The sequence below is a fragment of the Meleagris gallopavo genome, chromosome 12, assembly GCF_000146605.3.
Source record: "Meleagris gallopavo isolate NT-WF06-2002-E0010 breed Aviagen turkey brand Nicholas breeding stock chromosome 12, Turkey_5.1, whole genome shotgun sequence".
In the NCBI taxonomy this organism is placed as follows: Eukaryota; Metazoa; Chordata; class Aves; order Galliformes; family Phasianidae; genus Meleagris; species Meleagris gallopavo.
Genome location: NC_015022.2, coordinates 2,492,531 through 2,513,172, shown reverse-complemented (window position 1 = coordinate 2,513,172; position 20,642 = coordinate 2,492,531). Strand labels below are relative to the sequence as shown.

The 20,642-nt window shown below is 38.3% G+C and overlaps 2 protein-coding genes across 2 annotated transcripts in view; both read right to left on the bottom strand.

Moving 5' to 3' along the window:
* Positions 1-6,930, bottom strand: part of LOC100539104 (unconventional myosin-Va) — a 40,719-nt gene extending 33,789 nt beyond the window's left edge. The window contains exons 1-2 of the mRNA XM_031555206.1: positions 6,904-6,930; positions 4,529-4,672 (exon numbers count right to left, since the gene is read on the bottom strand). Of these exons, the coding sequence (XP_031411066.1) occupies positions 4,529-4,672; positions 6,904-6,930 (171 nt within the window). The remainder of the gene's footprint in view (positions 1-4,528; positions 4,673-6,903) is intronic.
* Positions 6,931-7,237: 307 nt separating this feature from the next.
* Positions 7,238-20,642, bottom strand: part of LOC104912806 (unconventional myosin-Vc-like) — a 14,085-nt gene continuing 680 nt past the window's right edge. Inside the window, exons 2-17 of the mRNA XM_010717357.3 lie at positions 20,259-20,352; positions 19,340-19,403; positions 19,169-19,249; positions 18,637-18,817; positions 17,298-17,391; positions 16,452-16,503; positions 16,082-16,244; positions 15,746-15,833; positions 14,944-15,042; positions 13,819-13,973; positions 12,926-13,015; positions 11,721-11,871; positions 11,031-11,313; positions 9,831-10,005; positions 9,275-9,355; positions 7,238-9,041 (exon numbers count right to left, since the gene is read on the bottom strand). Of these exons, the coding sequence (XP_010715659.1) occupies positions 8,889-9,041; positions 9,275-9,355; positions 9,831-10,005; positions 11,031-11,313; positions 11,721-11,871; positions 12,926-13,015; positions 13,819-13,973; positions 14,944-15,042; positions 15,746-15,833; positions 16,082-16,244; positions 16,452-16,503; positions 17,298-17,391; positions 18,637-18,817; positions 19,169-19,249; positions 19,340-19,403; positions 20,259-20,352 (2,004 nt within the window). The 3' untranslated portion in view covers positions 7,238-8,888. The remainder of the gene's footprint in view (positions 9,042-9,274; positions 9,356-9,830; positions 10,006-11,030; positions 11,314-11,720; positions 11,872-12,925; positions 13,016-13,818; positions 13,974-14,943; positions 15,043-15,745; positions 15,834-16,081; positions 16,245-16,451; positions 16,504-17,297; positions 17,392-18,636; positions 18,818-19,168; positions 19,250-19,339; positions 19,404-20,258; positions 20,353-20,642) is intronic.

The window sequence follows — 20,642 nt, the reverse complement described above, 5'->3', positions numbered from 1 at the left end:
GGCATCCTGGCTTGTGTCAGAGATAGCACAGCCAGCAGGAGCTGCAGGTCTCTGGGCACTGGCACTGGTGAGGCCGCACCTCGAGTGCTGCGTTCAGTTCGGGCCCCTCTCTGCAAGAAAGACATTGAGACCGTGGAGTGCATCCGGGGAAGGATAACAAAGCTGCGAAGGGTCTGGAGCCAGGTCTTAGGGGGGGCGGCTGAGGGAACTGGGATAGGTGAGTCTGGAGAAGAGGAGGCACAGGGGAAACCTCATTGCTCTCTACAACTGCCTGAAAGGAGGTTGTGGTGAGGTGGGGGTCAGCCCCTGCTCCCAGGTAGCAGCAACAGGACTAGAGGGAATGGCTTCAAGTTTGTGCCAGGGGAGGTTCCAGCTGGATATTAGGGACAATTTCTTCTCAGAAAGAGTGTGCACTGGAACAGGCTGCCCACGGAGGAGGGACATGTTCTAGAGCAGTCACAGACATGGGTTGGTGGTGATCTTATTGGTCTTTCCAATCTTAATGCTTCCATGATTCTAAGAAGGAAAAAAAGCCATTGTTCACCTCAATGCCAGAATGCACAGTTTGTCTGGATTAGCACAGCCTGCTCAGCTCCATCGCTCCCTCACAGCCCTAGGACTATGGGTGACTATTGGGATGGCTCCTGGGCCCATTGGGCAGATGGAGCGGTGTGACCCCTTCCTCCTGATGTGTTCTGAAGGGGCTGATTTAAGGATAAAAAAAAGTTTTGTGACTTTATCCTTAAATCAGCCCTCTCTTTACCCCCTCTTCATTTGGGTCTGGGGCCTTCCCAACCCTCAAAAGGGACCAGTTTCCAAAAATCCAAATGCGACAAAGAAGCCCCCAGCTTGTTCTTAGTGTGAGTATAGGGCACTGCTCCATGCCCCAGCAGCCTCTGCTCATAGGCCTATGGGGAGCATGTGTTCTGGGCACACAACAGCTGTAACATTTCCAAAGAAATGTAACATTTCCAAACAGTCCCTGCCAAGCGGCCTTGCAACTCTCTGTTCCCTGGGAATTCCTTGAAAACGTCCTCTTTTTCAGCAATTGTCCTTGATCTACACAGAGTAACTTTACTCATTTTGACTCCCATTGTCTCCCTTTCACCAGAACACAGACAATCCAATGGCTATTGTTCAACCTGGAGAAGTTCCAAGATTGGAATGGGAGATAATAAAGTAAGGGGTTGCAGCTGTTGTTTGGACTCGGGCACATCCTGGACACAGTACTGAGCTTGGAGAAAATGAGTCTTTTCCCACACTGGCTGTGTGGAATGCACAGGCAAAGCTGCTGAGCTTCCCACTGTCACCATGGAGGTTGAATTCAGGCCTAGATCTGGTCTCGTGCTCCAGTTGTTTTACAGGAGTGGGTTCCACAGCTGGAGAATCAAGCAGTGAACATATTTCCAGTCTATGGGAACTACACGTTCAGACTGAGACTTGATACTACTCCTGAGATAACAGGGATGAGCAGGGACGTCTCTCCTGAGCAGAGAGAGCTATAGAAGTGTGTGATACTTGGCATATATTTTGTGGACCCAAGTTAGCTAATACTATCATTAGCTAACAATGCATAATAATCCAAACAAGTTAGAGTAAAGCCATTTGGGAGTTTTAAAAAAGTAGGCTTAGGTTAATTTAGCGGATAACATACTACTGTATCAACTTCAAAAGAAACAATGTTACCATTTAAGAAGCAATCAAATACTTTTGTTCCACCCTTTTCATAAAGCCTAACCATACTGAAGGTGATATACATTAGCAATTGCCTAAATTTTTTTTTAGTTGTATATAACTTCTTATCACAATATTAGAATTGACTACATTTAATCTGAAATAGCAGCTCAATCTGCAGGAGTGAATAAAATACAGGTCCTCCTAGCTTGTGTTCGGATTTCAGGTGAGTTTCAAACCACGTCAGCACAGGCCAAAATGCTGTGAAAACATCCTGTATAGAAGGTATAGCACATGGACAAGGTGGAAAAGCAGCCACTAGACTTTGTAATGTCATTTTCCATTAGTGGTGCAGTAACAGCTAGTATATAAATTGTTTATTGCTGTCACTTTGTACTGACCACCAGCATTTCCCAGAAAGATAACCACTTCCAAACTGGCTGCTGTGTGCTCAGAGGCAGGGAGCTGCCATGCTGCCCAAAACCAGGACAGGTTCGTGTAAGACAGCTTCTGTCTCTGACTCTTCCCTGTGGAGCAAAGGCAGGCTGCCCCTTGGCTTTGAGCAGATTGGGGCAATTTTGAGGTAACCACTCTGAAAGCAGTCTGCTTTATATGCAGCATCACTATGGAGCTGCTACGGAAACGTTCAGTCACCAGGAACTGTGCAAAAATAGTCATTGCCACTATCATAAACCTACATTCTGCACGTGGCAAATACACAGGGAATACACGTGAGGAAGGCAGCACTGTTCCATCATTAGGAACACTCAGGAAAATGGAAGTTCTAACTGCGTCCAGATTGTTGCCTATCTCAGAAAGTAGGCATTTATAAATAAAAAATAATAAAAATTAAAAAATCAATAATTCAACAGCTGATCTTTTTTTTTTTAAACTTGTAAGCTAATTTTCTAGGTTTTTTAGTACTTAAAAAAAAACAAAAAAAACAAAAAAAAAAACACCAAACCACAGCAAACACACTGAATTTCTATTGATTAGCACCAATTTCCACAATGTGCAAAACCTCAGAGGGAGAAAATGCTTTAGCACCAATGGCACCTAATAGTGATCTCAATGCTGGAAATCAGCAATTTCTAACTGTTATCCCTCTGGATATATTGGTTTTGGGAATAAAAAGACTGGCTGATGAAAATGCATATGTGCAGCTGAGTCCACTTGGCATCTGAAATTAAGAGATGCAACGCAAATGAGAAGCTGCAAAAGGCTCGGCTGGTTGCACACCACATTATGCATGTCCATGCACAAACACCAGCATGAGCATGGCAAGGACACACTGTGCATTGTGATATACACCAAAGGAGACCCTCAGCTCTGAAAAACCAGTTTGAAGAAAAGATGCTGCTTTCCTAACTGTATGTATTTTGGTACTGATGCAAAGAGCTGTTTTTTTGTTTGTTTGTTTTTATGTTGTTTATAAAATAAATACTTAGAAGCAAGCTAAAGCCAGATCTACGAGAAAGGCTGGGATCCTACTGCAGTGCTAATAAGGCACCTAACAGGCTGTTTGGGACTGAGGCGATTCTTCCTGAAGTCTCTGTCTGCTTCCACTTAGCAGCTGTTTCTGGCAGTAGCAGTCTAACTTCCACATTACAAATAATGAGGAGAAAGTTGCAGGAACTGTACATAGCAAACAGCCAGTTTCCTGCTGTTCCAGTGTGCACTAACCAAGTCATGCAAAAATGTACTAGATAAATCGCTATTTATAGGCTGCTGGCCAAGAAAGACCTGAGCAAAGCAGCAGCTTCAAAGTCATGAGAGGAGAATAAATAAGGAAGGAACCATCTTTTGTCTTACAGTCACTGCATCTACATTTCCTTCTCAACAGTGTGACAAATGACCGTGCTGCATCCGTCAGTAAACTGCACACATCAGCAATCACCACATCAATGCCCTCATCTGCCTTAGTGTATTTTCTAATCACAGCTAGTTAATGATTCTAGCATTCCTGCAGAGATCACTTCATCTGATGCTCAAATACAACACACTGTATTGGAAGCTGGTCGGTTATGGTTGTAACCAGTTCTGGGGAAGGACAGGGAAAAGGTGTCTATAAATGCTGTTACACAGTGGTTCAGGAGGATGAAACAGTTACTCCAGTGTACACTACCAGAGTGGCTTATCACCTCACCAGTAATTGCTGAAGATCAAAAAGTCTCCAACATCATCCCTACTTCATGCGGGTATTCTGGCAGGACTTTCTGTGGTGGTACACACACAGACAGAAGAGCCACCACAGCTGTGCAACCCTTCCTTGCTGTGTCCTCACTGCAGCTACCTCCAGCTCCCTCCGACTCCTCACCCAAGTACTGTAGATAGCATACCAGACAACAAGATTTCAGACTGGGGTGGGCCATGCAGAGCACACTCCAGTTCTGTCTGAGGAGAGCTGAAACAGATCAGCTAACTCCAATCCCCCAGTCTGTGCTGAGTCAGTTTGTAACAATAGTTTTGTCTTTTTAAAATTTTGTTCAAGGGTGACACTCAAGATCATAGGCTAAGCAGACCAGCACGCATATACCTCAGAGCCTCGCCCAGATGGGCACATAACACACGCAGAGCTAAGGAATGCAGTGCCAGAGGGAGGAGAATCTCATGGCCACTTTCCAATCAAGAATCAGAAAACATATCCTTGAACCCGGGGTCACATCTGTTTCAGGCTTATGGAATAATATCAGGTGTCTTATAGAGGTGTTTATTTGAATTAGAAGCAGCCAGTCTTCTGGCCTAGCAGTGCTTGCTTCTGTCCAGAAAAATCCAACACAATGGACCATTAATACATCCAACCCCTGCTTTTTGTAGTCTTTTCACATTCCAGCTGATATAATCAATAACATACCATTTCCACACATAGTGAGCAGTAGCTGAGCTGTTCTGATTTGATGTAAACAGCCCTAAGGGGCTTCTCGTTGGAGCACTTGTCACACGGACCAAACACAATCGCTAAGAAGGTCTGGTCACACATCTCTGCGTTATGAGAGAGCTGAAAGAGAGAAGAAAGAAAGAGTGCGTTCCAGTGCAGTGCAAAGCTTCGTGCTGCTTCTCTGCTTAGACAGCATATAGATAGCTAGAGGCTGGATAATCTCTCTGACTAATCTTTTGAGCTTAATGAGCAGCCACTGCGTGCAAGGCAGTCACGTGATCTGCAGATTGGAATTTGTAAAGAAAAAGCAAAATATGTGTTCTGTTATAATAAGCACTGATTGCACATTGTTGTAATGTTCTCTGTGCACACTGATTAATGACATGCATGATATGCAGATCCTCAGCTTTTGTATAACTAATGCCATCAGACCAGAAATGTCCAGCAGCTGGATTTGTGAGAAATCTGAGCTGATCAATATTTGTTTTTTTTCCCACTGCATTATTAAATAGTCAATATTATGTATTATTTTTAAAGCTCACAGACGACCTCGGATTCAGTTGGCAGCCATACATTTCATACATTGTTCTGCTTGAGCAGAAAGTGATGACTTGGCACTCTGAACGCTGGGTCATTAAGAATCCCCTTTTTGTTCTCAAGCCAGGCATTACTATGATCAGAGCACAATAATCAAAGGAGAGTTAGAAACTCCTTGAGTCAGAAAAACAAACAATGATATCACTGTGTCAATCTTCTCCTTACACTTTCCATGGAAAAAATGTGGTATTTCCCAGTTTTTAAATGAAAGCTTTTAAAATTTTGATATTTATCAGTATTTAGCCAAATACACAGATAATGAGTTTACAGTTAAGAGAAGAAGCTATTAAAAAGGGAAGCAAAGTAAATGGAACTATGCAGATTTCAGAATGTGTTTGGCTGGATAAAAACATAATACAATTTTATTCTGTGCAGTTGCCTCCATTCAGCTGCTTATCCTTATGTATTTCAGTGGACTGCTTGAAATAGCTGTTATGTCCAGGAGCTGTGTGACTTCATCCCAAAGTGTGCATGAAGAAATCTGCCCTGACACAAACTACATCATATTAACCTGAAATCCACACGGAGCTTTCAACCAGCTATATGCAACCAGGGGGTTCATACCCCATTGGATGAAAAACAATAAATATGCCCTGAAGCTTTTAATGCATTCTTCTGCAAACAGTGAGCCCAAGTCGCCAAGCTGCTACTCTTTCAGGGACCTTCCCTGTAGTAGTTTTTCTAATAGCACAGGGCTCAACTGTGCTAGATTCTTAAATCTGGATAACAGGCTTTTTAAAAGTTGCATTAGATGTATAAAAAACATTAACTAATTTGCTACTATGAATCTTGTTGATAAATACCCCAAATTACCTACCTTTTCCAACAGCAAGAACCTGGAGATTCTCAAGATGAGCAAAGAAGCTGTGTGCAACTGCCACACAGATGGACAACCTCCCTATTAAGGCTACTTAAAGGGTATTTAAGGCTCAGCTTCTCTAGTTGTGTCACTTCAGGTCAGTTATGTACTGACAATTATAGTTGAGAGGCTTTATTTCAACTACCTTCTTTCAGAATATAGAACAGAGAACATAAACTATTTAGCAAAATAGATTATGTCTGCCCAATCCATGCTGCAACCATTTTTTGATATCTTTCAAAAGTTTAAACATACTGAGGAGATGACCGGCTGCTATGTTTTCCAACTTAGCAAATTGATATTCTAATAGATGTTGAATTTACATCATATTCTCAAAATTCTAAGTCAAAAACCCTGAGTGGTGACCACACTCATTCTTCCTTGGATGTATGTCTACTATTCACCCATTTTAAGACAATAACTTGAAAATCAACAAGATTAATAACTGCTGCTTTCTTGGATTTTTAAAAAACTTGGGAGAAAGCTATGAAAACTACAGAAAAATTTTAGAGGTGCTGAAAGTCACATCTCCTAACCCGTCCTAGTTTTTTTTTTTTTACCCAAATATTATGAAAATGCAAGACAGAAAGGGATTACCTATGCTCAAGTTGGCAGGAAGCACAGCAGTCACACACCCAAACACATTCCATAAGAACTTTCAGCACTTTCCCACTGCAGAAGGATCATCATTGTATACTTTCCCATTTGAATGCAATAGCTTTCTCCTTTAGTATCATTCTAGGAAAGATAACCTCAGAAATGCCTCTTCATGTATCTGCCCTTCACTAATACAGCTCCTTCCAAGAAGGAAAACCAAAGACAGAATTCTGTACTTCATACTGGCTGAAGACACTAACATCAAAAGCACAGTAAATTTCCACTCAAACTCACTTACCAAGTTGTCAGAACAATTTTCCTCCATCAACACGTCATACATACATACATACCTTCAGACACTTTGTGATGTCAGTGCAAGAGTACACTGTGCTTTTACTCATACCTTGTCAGGTGACATACAGCTCCAGTAAGTGTAAAAAAGGCCATATGCAAACTATAGCAACTAAACTTGCTTTCACTGAAATGGGTATAGAAATTCACCAGGAGCAGCAAACCATTCTGATAGGAAGATACACAATGTTGCAGCAAAGCAATTGGACCAGTAAATAAACACTCATGGTACAAGGCAGTACCCACCAATGTTAACATAATTCCAAGTAAATTGTTAATAATTGTTTACTGAAAATACTTGCATCACTCAGAACACTACAAATTGATCTAGAAGCTGCTTTATTTAACAGATAAGAATACCAGCCTACCTACGTATCTCTACATTGTGTAGTTTTACAGCTTTTGAACAAAACACAAAAATGTTCCTCCATATATTCTTTATGCATCTCTGTAGTTATCACTGTGAATATGACACTGTTCATAGTAAATATCAAGGACACGATATAACAAAAATATTTTTCTTCATATTTACAAATTTTAAACATTATGTAATACAAAAATCAAATGTCTCTTCCAGTACTATTTAAATTAACAAGGTCAATTAGAATCCCTTCAATATTTCTAAGCTTTAGTATTATATTCCCATAATAGCCTAACCAGAAAACTAGCAGTATGTTCTGAGGAATTTCTAATGACAGCCATCACTGCAGCAAGGTGAATGCTGGCTCTCCAGTTCTTCTGACAGGATCTAGTATTAAAGAAAGTTGTTATTCTTTGTGTTCTGCCTACAGGAATAATGTTGAACGAAACAAAAAGGAGACCACTTCTGTTCCTAAGGATCCTGTAATTTAAAAATGCAAGGAATTAAGATTGGTTTATCAGTAATTTCAGACCATAGCAGTATCTGAACTAAGGGAGGGAAACAAGCAAAAAAGAATGGGAGAAAGAAAGATCCGTACATAAGTGCATACTCAGCGTATGTTCCTAAAGACATTGCATTAGAAATGGACCTAAAACAGGACTCCTGTTTTTTTTAAAGAAGTAAACTTGTAGTTTGGATCACAACAGGAATTTTATATCTGACTTTTCTACTCTGATAACTGATACGAAGATCCAGATGCCATTGCAGAGAACACAACTGAAATCTGCCTACAAAAGGAAGTGCCCAAATTGCTCCCCTGGCTGAAGAGCTGTCTGCTGTGCCTGAACTATAATGCACACAGCCTGAGCGAGCCAAGCCAGCATTCCTGCAAAGACAGCGTGTGTTTATTACAGCAATGCTCTTAGACTGACCTCAGACCCCAGGTTCAATGTAGCTATCTGTATTAAAAAAAACTAATAAAAGTCCAAACAAATGTAGGAGGACTTTCTATTCTTTTCTTTACATTCTTCTTGTCAATTTTTATGAACAACTTACTTCATGAAAGGAATAAAGGCAGTGAAAGTATAGTATTCACCCTTCTAATGTCAAACAAATTCAGTAGAGCAAGACAAGAGAATGATCTTGGAAAAAAAATATTTTGGCACAAAAGCAAATCAAGGAAAACTGTACAGTATATTGATCCTAGCTTAACCTTTCCCTATGACTAGTGCTTTAATGTTACTGACAGAGAACCAATGTAAACTTGTCAGACAAATTCTTTCCTCATCAGGTTTGGGCTAAAAAACAGTGTGGAATTGCATCCAGCTGATGCCATTATTATAGGATTGTAAAGAAGAATGAACAACAGTAAAAACAAAAACAAACAAAAAAACACAGAAGGAAATCACAGGCTGAAACGATTCTTATTTTTTAAGTCTTGACTCTAGAACAAGTTTTTAATGGATTAATTCATGGCAAGCTACCACACCATCCTCCAGCTGGAGGAAGGAAGCATGGAAGTCTACTTGTCCTTATTCGGTCTCAGAGAAAATACCAAAGTACTGGTTTTACTAAACCCTTGTGAGAAAGCCAAGTTTGAAGCTGCTGGGGACTTGTATCATTTCTAAATCATGTGGAGAGGGTGTGAAAGGAAACGTCACTTGAAAGTGGTATTTGGTATCAAGCATCAGCTGCGGTCCATCCTCGCGATTGTTTAGCATAGCCTGAAATTACAGCAGAAAGGGTAAGATAATAATGTATTCCAATTAAATCAAAAACATTGTTTTTTCTCATTGCAAATCTTGCCTTCATGTAATTTTAAGGAGATTGCACTCAATCAATTCCTAGTGAGAAGCAGAACAGAGCAGTCATTACTTGACATAAAGGCCAAGTATAAATATGTGTGTTGGAAATATCCTGTAACTCGAATATGAGAGAGAAGAGGTGCAGGTCTTACCTGGACTTTGCGAACAAATGACGGAGTCACTCTTTTCTCAAAATCATCTATCGGAGTGTATGAGTTGAGGATCTTAACTATCTGCTCAAATTACAATACACTATTTTAGTATGTTACAAAAAGTGAAGAAAGCATTAAAATGCCACCTTCATTGGTATTTAACTGAGCTTTCAGTAAGAAATCTTACAATAAAGTGAGAATTTCAACCTGGAACCTAATTATTTCTTGCATACGCGATCACTGCTGTGACTCATTTCCAAATCAGCAGGATCAAGGAGATGTGGAACTGATAAAAGAGAACAACAAAAATGCCTCTAACAAAGTAAAAATAAATAATCATTGTGGACTGAAATGAAATAGAACAAGGAGACAAGCATTCACTACAGAAGCAGTTAAAGCATTAAGAGTTGGAAATAAGGAGTTAAAAAATCGAATGTAACAAGTGGTGATGCAGAAAGCTGACGAATGCTGTTTTTATCAAATGAAAGGCCAATGGCCCTTTGCAGCAAATTATGTTAGGCAAGTTGGTGCCAGAATAAAACAAATGGCTCATTACCTGCACAGTGGAAAGCGATGTGCAGTGTTCACATATTTCTTTGGCATCATCATCAGTGATCTTTTTGACCTGAAGGAGCCAGGCTGCTTGAGACAAAGGCTCTAAAGTTTCTTTGGCACTGCTGCTTTGAAGATTCTTGTCTTTAAGCCATTCTTCCAAATAGCTGATATTACATCTAGGTTATACCACGAACAGACAACAGAAATGTCAGGTTTCTTCTGTCAAACAAATTACATTGAAGTCTTCTAAAGAAGCAGTCTTCCTCTAATTCAGTGTTCACATTCATACAGTTTAAATAATAAAACCCACCATACCTGTACATTATAAATATCAAACAATTAATAGTCTGCTGATTTTTAAGTTTAATCTCTTGTATACTTTAATCCTTTTAATTTATTCACTTAATTTCTTAAAGGTCATCCAATAGAAAGCAAGTTACTAGCTTAGCTGTTATAAAAGGACCAGAAGAATACTAGTATCTACTAGCACTGGTAACTATATCGCAGCACTGTGTATGTTAAAAATATTAATTTACAGCTAAGCTTATACTGGAGATTAGAATAGTCTTTACACATTGCTAATTGGGCTAAATTCTAAAGGTTAAAGAAGCTTTCTTCTAGTAATATTTTGAAACGGGTCAAAACTTGAGTGATTTTCTTTCATCTTAGCCTGCAGACTGTCTAATGGAGAAGAAATGAACTATGCGTATTTTGCAAAAACTGTTTGGAACATACACTCTTCATGATTATAAGATGGATGTCATCTGACTTGAACCCTCAAATGGCTCTGTCTCAGTGCTTTCTTTTCTCATGATACAGCACAAACAATGCAAATTTGCTTCTGGCTGTCTGCCAGACAGGGGATGCTGTACTTGCTTACTCTTCTAAGAAGTAGAGTCACCATCATGAGCCAACAAGCATAGGAAGAATGCTAAACATAGGACTGACTTTGAGCTCTCTACTGATATTTTCTCCATTAGTGTAGTATGCTAAGCACAGAAAACTTAGCTGATAAGGCAAAGATCTATTTTTTCCAAAAGAGTGCAAAACAGTTGGCTGCTTCCAACAGAATGGTCACAGAATATCCAGTGACATAGAGATAAAGAGCTAGGTTACAAAAACAAAAACAAAAAAAAGAAAAAAAAAAAAGGTTAAACATTCATTCCGAAGCAACCTCTTGCTGAAAGCTTCCTGGCTTTACCTTATCTGCATTCCTTTCCTACAAGAGCACATGTCCTTGCGGAGGAAGAGACTATTGAGGGTGACCGCTCCAATGAGGAAGAAAAGCTGCTTCACCGCCTGCTTGAGAAGCTCAGAGTCCAGGCCATTCTGGCACATCGTACTGTAGAAGTAGCTGAGTTGCTGCAGGATAGATGTCATTGTGTAGGTATCCGTGTCATCTATACTAGAGGAACGTTTACGGAACCCTGTAGGTTTCAAGCCAGAAATTCCCTGGAGACTTTCATATTCCAGCATACCTGGTACTGAAGGACAACAGAAAATAACTGTAAGACCGTAGGAGTCACTCCTGTAGCTCTTTCCAGTTACATTAACTTAATTCTTGAACAAAACATAATTTCATGATATTTTAAAATTTAAATAGTATTATATAAATAGAATACCCGACAAGGGCTTCTGAATCACACAAATTTTTAAGAAAATAACTTTTATTTTTATAGAATTTTGGTCTTTTTGAAAGCATTATCCTACACAAGGAAAGTGTGGAGAGGAAAAAGCCCTTCAGGGATATAACATTCACATTTAAGTATGCAGAAACATGCATGCAACTACAGGAGGAAGAGGTCAGTTCCATCCTTTGCCTCCACGTATAGGCTTTATACAAGTTCTTCATAAGCTACATTTATCTTCGATTGGACTTCTGCTATCTTACCGATCATGTGCTGAATGTTATTCTCCATTACAAGAATGAATTGGTGATAGATCCGAATGGCCAAATCACTGAGAACTTGTCTGTACTCCGAGAGATCAAAATGCTTCAAACAGTTCTTATTCTGACGAGGGGTATTGTATTTCATAAATTCCTATATTACATTGTAAAAACAAGTATTAGCAATCACATAAACATTATACTTGTTAACTGGTATTATATACTAATGTATATATTAAAGTAGTACACTCTGCCTCCGGCCAAACAGTCTCAGAATGAGTCAAAGCATCTGCTAACTTTAATGGATACTTCTAATTCTGGGCTTCCTTTACTTGTTTACTAGTTAATGTTTAAGATTACCCTGTTCCAAAAGCTTACTGAACCCAAAAGAGAGGCTTGCACATATTTCAGTGGTCTCTGGAGCAATTCCTAGATTACTTAAACAGAAAACTTTTTTTTTTTTTTTTTAATCTAATAGTTTACAACTCTGTTTTCAATATCTATTACACTGACTTTTCATCAGGAGAATTCTGCTTTCAAAAACATAGACTGGATCCTAACTTATGTGAAGTCTTAAGTGTTCATTTCAAATACAGGTTAACACTCAAAGCACTGGATTCAGACTTTTCCCTCCTGTTAGTGTTAAATTACAAAAGACTGTTATTTATTACATTTAAATACAGTTCTCACTGTGCATTCATGTGATCAATAGAACCACGAGGGGGAGTACTGCTGTTTAGACTGTGCACAGTTACTGTAATTCCAAGTTCTACTTGTTTTAATCCTGAAGAGTGTATTCTTACATACTTATTCAATTTCATTCAGCCTATGTAAGTTAATAAAACATATCAATAAAATATCATATAGTAAGAGTTTGCAATTTAAGAGTCTTGGATTCCAGGATGAAACTAGCTTAAACAAGCAAATGCAGCTCAGATTAAACTCATGTACAAGAATTCAAATTACATAACAGTTATCATGTTACGTCTTCAACTAACCTCAGCACTTTCATGTTTTGATTTCACTTTATCAGTTACTTCTATACTGTCTTCTTATATGTGTAAAACATATGTCACCACTGCAAAGCAATACACATCCTGAAGCATTGAGGCTGGCAAATAATTATCTATTGACTATCTCTGTCCATTTTACTTACTGAAGTCTGACAAAGGTAAAGCAATGAAATTATTTGATGAAATCATTCCTACCTCTTCCCCACTGTATTGCTTCAAGCAGTTAAGAAAATAGTATGTATTGGAAAGCCAAAAAGACAACATCTCAAAATCTTCTGAGTTTTCCTGAAAATGACAAAGCAATCCTATTATGGCACTGTCATGAAGTTAATTTCATTTCAAAACTGAAGCTAAAGATCACTAGATCTAGCTAAAGATCACAGAATTAGCAATAACACCACCTATCTACAGAAGAAGAAACACATAGCACCTGTAACGTGCCAGCTATACAAATCACTCTGGGATTTTTTCAGGTGAGTGAATATATAGCAAAGACCCCTCTTTTACTCATTAAACACAGTTTAAGTCTATGTAAGGGACAGGCCAAAAACATGAGTCTGAACCAGCGTTACACATTTCCACCTGTAGCACTATAGTGCATTGGGGGCTTCCTGCCAAAACATGGACAATGTCCATACAGAAATGAAACTGAACTATGTATAAACACAATTCTAACTTTGCTTTAGTTTGTCTTCTTTTTGTTAGATACACACGCACAAGCTTTTCTTATGGGTAAAATGTGGTATAAATTTGTGGACAAAATACAAGCATTTTCTACACAACAAATTCAACTGCTTAAAGCGTGGTTCATTCCTACCAAACGCAGTTGATGTCTTATTGCATCACAGATATACAACAAAGCATTCACATATCTGAATTTGGATAAAGATGTTAGCATATTCAGCACAAGAGAACCTTACTTCATGAGGATCCTACTAATAACACCAAAAAGATCGTAACTAATAATAATTATTTGTTATAGGAATACTAGCAGATGCAAGTATCAGTATTTCCCAGGTATTATGCATGCATCTTATAAACTTTACATGAAAATCAAAAAGTGAAGTACAGCCAAATATAATTCCTACCTTAACAGCTTGTTTTATACCATCAATGGTTACATTTATGAAAGATTTCAGCATGTCAGCATCATTCAGATAATCTGCATACCTCACACACATGAATAGGATGTGAGCTGGAAGGCCAGGTATCGTATTGACTACAACTCCACGTGGCTTTAAATCTGCATAAAGGAGAATCATCAGGTTCATTATATAAAAATACAGAGCTTTAATGCATCATTCTGAAAAAGGCAAGTACCTTTAGGTTCATTTCTTCAGCAACGAGCCACTTGATAATTGTTATAGTGATTTATTGCTCCTTACTGAAAACTTGTATAATAGTACTGCTTTGCTCATGTGGAAGCATTAATTAAGTATTCCAGAAAATAAGGAGAGCACTGCAGCAAATTCTGGGCTATAGCATGGGCTATGTGAGATAGGATAGCTTCATACACTGGCCTGTATTTAGCTATTTGTAGTAAGGCCCACAATTTCCTGGCACTGCTTGAAGACACACCTGTCTTCACAAATAGGTAACATTCAAATGTTGAAGTAAGGATGAAGTAGGTGAGAAGGAAAGGAAGAAGTTATTTCCAAGTAGTAGTTAATAAGAGTACTGATGTGCATGGAGAAACTGTTGAGTTCCCACTAATGGCAAGCTAATGCAAAAGGCTGGTTTGGCAGTAAGACTGGCATTGTAAAGTGACTCAGAGCAAAATTCCCTTACAAGGGGAATTCTAAAGCACAGTTCTGATCAGTGAATGAAATTATATGCAGAGGACAGCTAAGATTAAGACACCATACACGGACAGATACCCAATGACTTACAGTCTTTGTAGATGACTAGGAAGAAAGTAAACTGAAGTTCCAAGAGTGCTCCTGAGACTTACAGCTTTATAAGAGAACAAAGAGCAAAGAAAACATCAGAGTCAGAATTATGTAGAGTCAGAGATAAATCACTTTGTACTTGAAATGATTGGCAATAGGAAAAAAGCAATGTAGCATCTCCAAGTTATTTTGGTGGGAAGAGAGTGAGATAAAGCCAACTTTGAACAAAAATGAAATATGGCATCTTGTAGTTTTCGTTGTAGCGTTGTGTTCTATGCTGAATATCACTGAAGACCAATAAAATTCCAAATGTTACTAAAATACCGAGGATCAGATTTTGAACGATCCTTTCTTCATCCTCTCTTTTGTACTCCATCATTCCAATGTACTCCTTGGACAAAGCTGACACATGAATTTCATCACCTGTCAAACATAAAGCAGTATTAACTGCAAGGAAATTGCTAAGTCATCATTTATGTGTTAGAACAAACTATTGGAGAAAAGCATTCCTCTATGATAAAGGGTACAGTGCTCGCTGGATGGATGGATCACATGGATGTTCTTAAGTAACAGTTCCAAACATTGAGTTAAATAACATTCATATTACTTCTGTGAATAGTTTCAGTGGATTCAGTGGAATTACTTACATTAAATAAGGCAAACAAACACCAGTGACACACCTCTGCCTTAGTCACTTCTGCATCCTTCTGAGGCGTATTTATAGTAAAGAACTACTTGCTGCATAAGAACTTTGTACAAATTTCCTATCAGTAACCATCTGCCACCTGAATGCCAACAGGAGGATATACTCATCTGCAAAGCTAACATCCTGTTGGCTAAAAGACAGTTTCTGTTGAGGGCGTGTGTTAACTTTTGCTGACAGAATCTGATGCCTCTGAGTTAAACTTCATCATATAGTCTAGGTCCCACATATGCCCACTATTTAGCTGGAAAAAAAACACAGGTTTTTATAAAATTTCTGTTGACGGTTTCCTGGCACTTTTTCCTGAGGGTTTGTATCTCTAACCCTTCAAAGCCTACTTTTTTGTTTTTGTAAAACTAGTTTCACTGAAACACAAACTGAACATTCAAAGTTATGAGAAAAGATGATATAACAACATCTTACCTTTTTCAATAGTCTTGGTAAGAGTTTTGATCTGATCCTCCAATTTCTTTATTATTCTATCTTTCATGTCTAGTTCTTCTTCAAGGTCCTATAATAATCCAAATTAGTGAGTTCAGAGCAATGGAAATAAAGAAATGCCTTCTAGCGCTACATGTTACTGTCACAAAAAGAGCATTACAACATATTCTATGTTGTGTTGAAGAAACATGAAACCTTTGTACTTTTCATCCCTCAACAAACTGAGAAAACATCCCGCCCATACCATGAAATCATGATTTCTTCCTTTTTATCCTATATTTCAGGTACAGTTTCTTAATGAGGATTTCATTTCCTCACCATGTTTTCCACAGTAAGCCGAGTTGTTTCTTGCTTCATCTTGCTTTTTACTTCAGCGTGGACTTCATCTTGCTTCAAACCATTGCTCAGCCCCTCCATTTCTTGGGTTATGACATTCAACCTCTCTTCTTTTATGTCCGTTTCATTCTGGATCTCATTTGTTCTAGAAATAGACAGGAAGTGTTGTCTTATACTCTTCTTCTGTTAAAGCACAATCACATCATGCTTACCTATTAGCTGTACTCAGTGTTACAGGGTGAATCATATCTTGGATGTGGAACTTCAACTGTGAGTTTGTTGCTCCCAGCCCATGGCACTTCTTACATTAAGAGAGAGAGGAGAAGAGGAAGAGGAGAAGGAAGCTATTTACCCTCTTAGTGTTCTGTCCCCTTCTGGCTCGTGATGCAGTCGATTAGACATCTCTTTAGCAATAAAATGCAAAACAAAAGAAAAACAAGATCATACTTGCTTACTGTCCTGTATTAGTATTTAGTAAAATTTTTTCTTAAACTCGTAATTTTATTTAACAAAATGGAAGGATGCCATATAATGTATCAGAAAATGTTCTGATTACGCCACGCAGAAGATTTTATGTGCTAGGGAATTCTGATACTATCCACTTCTTGCACTGGGCAGTAAAACTACTTGCAAACTGAAAAAAAAAAAAAAAAACAAAAAAAAAGTTGACCTCAGAGGACACTACAGTTAGATACAGAATCCTCAGCAACTTCTGTTTTCCTGAACAGAGAAGAACTCTGAAACAAGCAAATTAGCAGGAAGTTTTCCTTCTGTCTCCTACTCTGATTTTTTCACCCCTTGAAATCTATTTCATGGACTACAACTTAAATTCCAGTACATCTTTTCTTTTTATGACTGCTTCCAAAGGGCATACTCCATGACACGTATTCTTAGCACAGCCCTACTGAACATACTTGTAGACATCTAAACTGCAGAACTGAACGACCAAAAAATGTTCAAAAGCAGACCAGAGAATTGCACATGTTTACATGTATTTTTCTTAACTAGCAGAGTTATTCTCTACACAGTACTTTTTTTCTTCACGATGTTTCTTACATTTTACTGGCAAGAAAGCAAGCAAATAGGCAAAGAAGTTCAGTTGTTATAAATTTATGTCTAGGGAATTCATAACTCAATTATAATTCATTCTTAACTGTAGGACTGGGGACCACAGTGGCACCTTACAATGGTCCTTTACCTTTCAACTTCGCACTCTGCTCTTGAAGACGGTTTTCAAGGTCTAATTTTTGGTTCTCAAGCTCAGAAACTTGCTGTTTAAGATCTGGGATCACCTTCCAGAGGAAAAAAGGACATTTATGTACCTCAGCACCTTTAGTTTGAAACATCTCCAATAGTACCTATGAGATCAACTTCAACTGCAAGTAGTTAAAGACTGGCAGACGTACTGGGGAAGTGCTACTTGCTTGCCCAACTTGTGTAACTCTTCTGGAGGCATCTGCTGCTGGGTCATTCTTAAAATTGAAATAGTGAGCTAACTGAATGTTTGAACTGACCCAATACTGCCAGTTTTATGTTCTGCAGTTAAAAGGAAATTACACAATTAATTTTCCTAGGTCAAATTTTCCTAGCTTTTCCTTAACTTTGGGGGAAGAAAACAAAACCAGTATGTTATAAAATCGTTTTGTAAAAATAATATCATGCTTTTCCTTATGTTTTCAATTTCAGTAATTTTTTTCTGAAAAATATTCCTATACCTATACTTCACTTAACAGGAAAATAACACGGTATGTATGATCTTCTGGAATACTAGCACTTCCTTGAGTCAGGTTTTACACAGCACTAATAACCACCTTGACTTTTAAGCCTTGCCTGTGATTTATTAGCAATTTTACATGGTTAGCTGCCCTCTGGTGGAGAGCACCGCTAAACTACACAAACCTATCACCTCTCACATCCCCCAGGCATCTGCTTTTTTCACTGATAATCAAATCATAGAACTTTTCAACCTGAGAGAAAAGAGAGGCTTCAGACCAAAAGATGCTAATATCTATCCTTTGACCACAAGGGGAGAAGAGCACACCTAAACCATGTTGTCATGGCTTGGCCTCAGACTGAAGTCAAGCAACCACAGAGCTGCCAACTCACCACCACCATCCCCCTCCCACCCCAATGCAAAAAAAAAAAAAAAGAAGAGAATAGGAAGAGCACAAGTGAGAAAGCTCATGGATCAAGATAAAATGTATTTAATACATGAAGGGAAAAAACAAGCCAAGACCAGCAAGCACAGCAAAGCCAACTACTCACCCTAAACACACAGTCACACCAGTACTCAAACAACAGCCACTTTGGAAGCAAAACACATTTTGTTTCTTCTTCCCTTACTTCAGTTCTTATAGCTGAGCAAGGCGTTACATGGGAAAAAGTTGGTGTGGATGTGCAACCTCAGATGGCCACATCAGTTTGAGCCTTGTAAAGTCAAGACATGACGCCGAGTTTTTGAGGGCTTTGTGCCACTGACAGTTTTGGATTGTACTGCCAACTGAAACAATCTTTACTTGACTACATCTTGATCTTACCAGGTTTTCTGAAGTTAGCCTGCTAACTTCAAGTCGAATACCATCATTTATGTCATTTTCCTCTCGAAATAGTTTTTGTAGATGATTAATATCTTGGCTAAGATGTTCAACTTTCAAGTTCAGACCTTCAATCTCCTTTTCATAGTTTTCCTTCTGAGATTGGAAGTGACTTTCCAATACTCTTTTAAAAACAAAAGGAAAAATGAAAAATTGCAGATGTAATGTGATGCAAGTGCAATAGGTCATGTTTAATACATATGAAAAAAGCACTGTGTTCAACATGCAGATATTCCATTACATCACAGAGGCATTAGAGGAGATGGAAGTCATGCATGCTGTCTTTGAGGAAATATTTCCCAGACTGACGCATACAATATTTATCTCATTGATTAGGTTGAGCTGCTGAGACAATCATAAAAGATAACGTTTGTTAGGCAGATGTTCAGTATCACACTATCAAGTTACTCATTGATTGTTCTGTTTATCTTCTAGACCACAGCATGGAGTTATGAAAACGTAGACACTGACTAACCTTGTCGCTTTTTTCAAGCCTTCATAAGCAAACCACAATTCTCCATCTTCATTTAAGTGTTCCAAGTCCTCTGTAGACAGCCTAGAACACAAGGCAGTATCAATAGCAGGCAGGTGAACAAAATGCATTTCTTAATTTTTTATTTTTTTTAAGGAGAACTTATTAAATTACCTGCTTCTGACATCTTCAAAATCATAGCTTTCAAGAAGCTGTTTTGTAACTTCTGACATCTTTTCTGAGGAAAAAAAAAAATATATATAATATAATGATCTCAGTAACTTTCTCATCACATTTCAAATTACATATGATTAGAAAAATCAAACCAACTTCTTCCTGAATCTGTGAGGTTCTTCCTTGTTACTCAGTGCTTATGTACCAGCAGAATACAATGAGGAACATGGCTGTACTTCTGAACAAGGAAGGAGCACTATTTAGGTACACTACCAACACAGTTGGTTTATTTGTATATTGATGTTTGTTGTTTTTTTTTAAACATACCACACTTTCATTGCCAAGTTACTTCTTTCTGTTTCAAATCCAGACAACTGCTACAGTTACACAGATGATATGTCACCTAGTGCTGGCTTCCCACACTAAATGATCCAGGTTTGCCATGTAAGACACATTCTCAGTATTGCACAAAGTGCGCGGTAGTGCTCAGATTAGGTACCCTTTATCAAAGGGATCACAGCACAGCAAATTATTCACGAGACCTGAGGCTAAAGACAGGCTGAATGAAGGCCAGATGATGTATTCTTTCCATATTTCTGAGACTTTATGAGATATTAAGTTCCATGTGAAGTTCAGACTGCTAGTATTGATTTTTAAACACAGTATTTGAAATCAGCGATTCTTAAAAAGGATACCATAGATCTGGCATTCAGCAACTGCTTCACAAAAACTCACTTGTTTTTTGCTTTGCACCTTGCAAACAAAGCTGTGAACAGAATGACATCACTATAGGATGAGAAAGATACCTGTTTTTTTTTTGTCAAAGCTACCCAATATTTTTTTAAAAACCCATCAATTTAAACCAGCCAGTTTACACTCTGCTTGGTAGATTTTCCGAATTATCTAGCACGTAGCTTACCCCTCATCTCCCTCTTCTGTGACTGGGCCTGTTTTTCAACATCCAATTTTTGTGTCTGCAGCAGTTCAATTTCCTTTTGCAACTCAGGTATTTTCTGAATCAGACAGAAAGTGAATGAGAAGAGCTAAGTAACAGTTACATCATAAAGAAAATTATTAATAACAAGAAGATCATGAGCCAGAAGACTTTAAATGTGTTTAAAGTCTCTGTTTTTTTAGGCATCAGTGCTAAACAATAATTTGGTGCAGTGAAAAATGATGTATTTGCGTCATGGATATGAGTCATAGAAAAAAATGTGACTTTACACAAAACCACTATTTTCACAGTCAGATTATAAACTATATTTATGAGAAACAAACTTAAGAAATTAATGCCTTTGGGAAA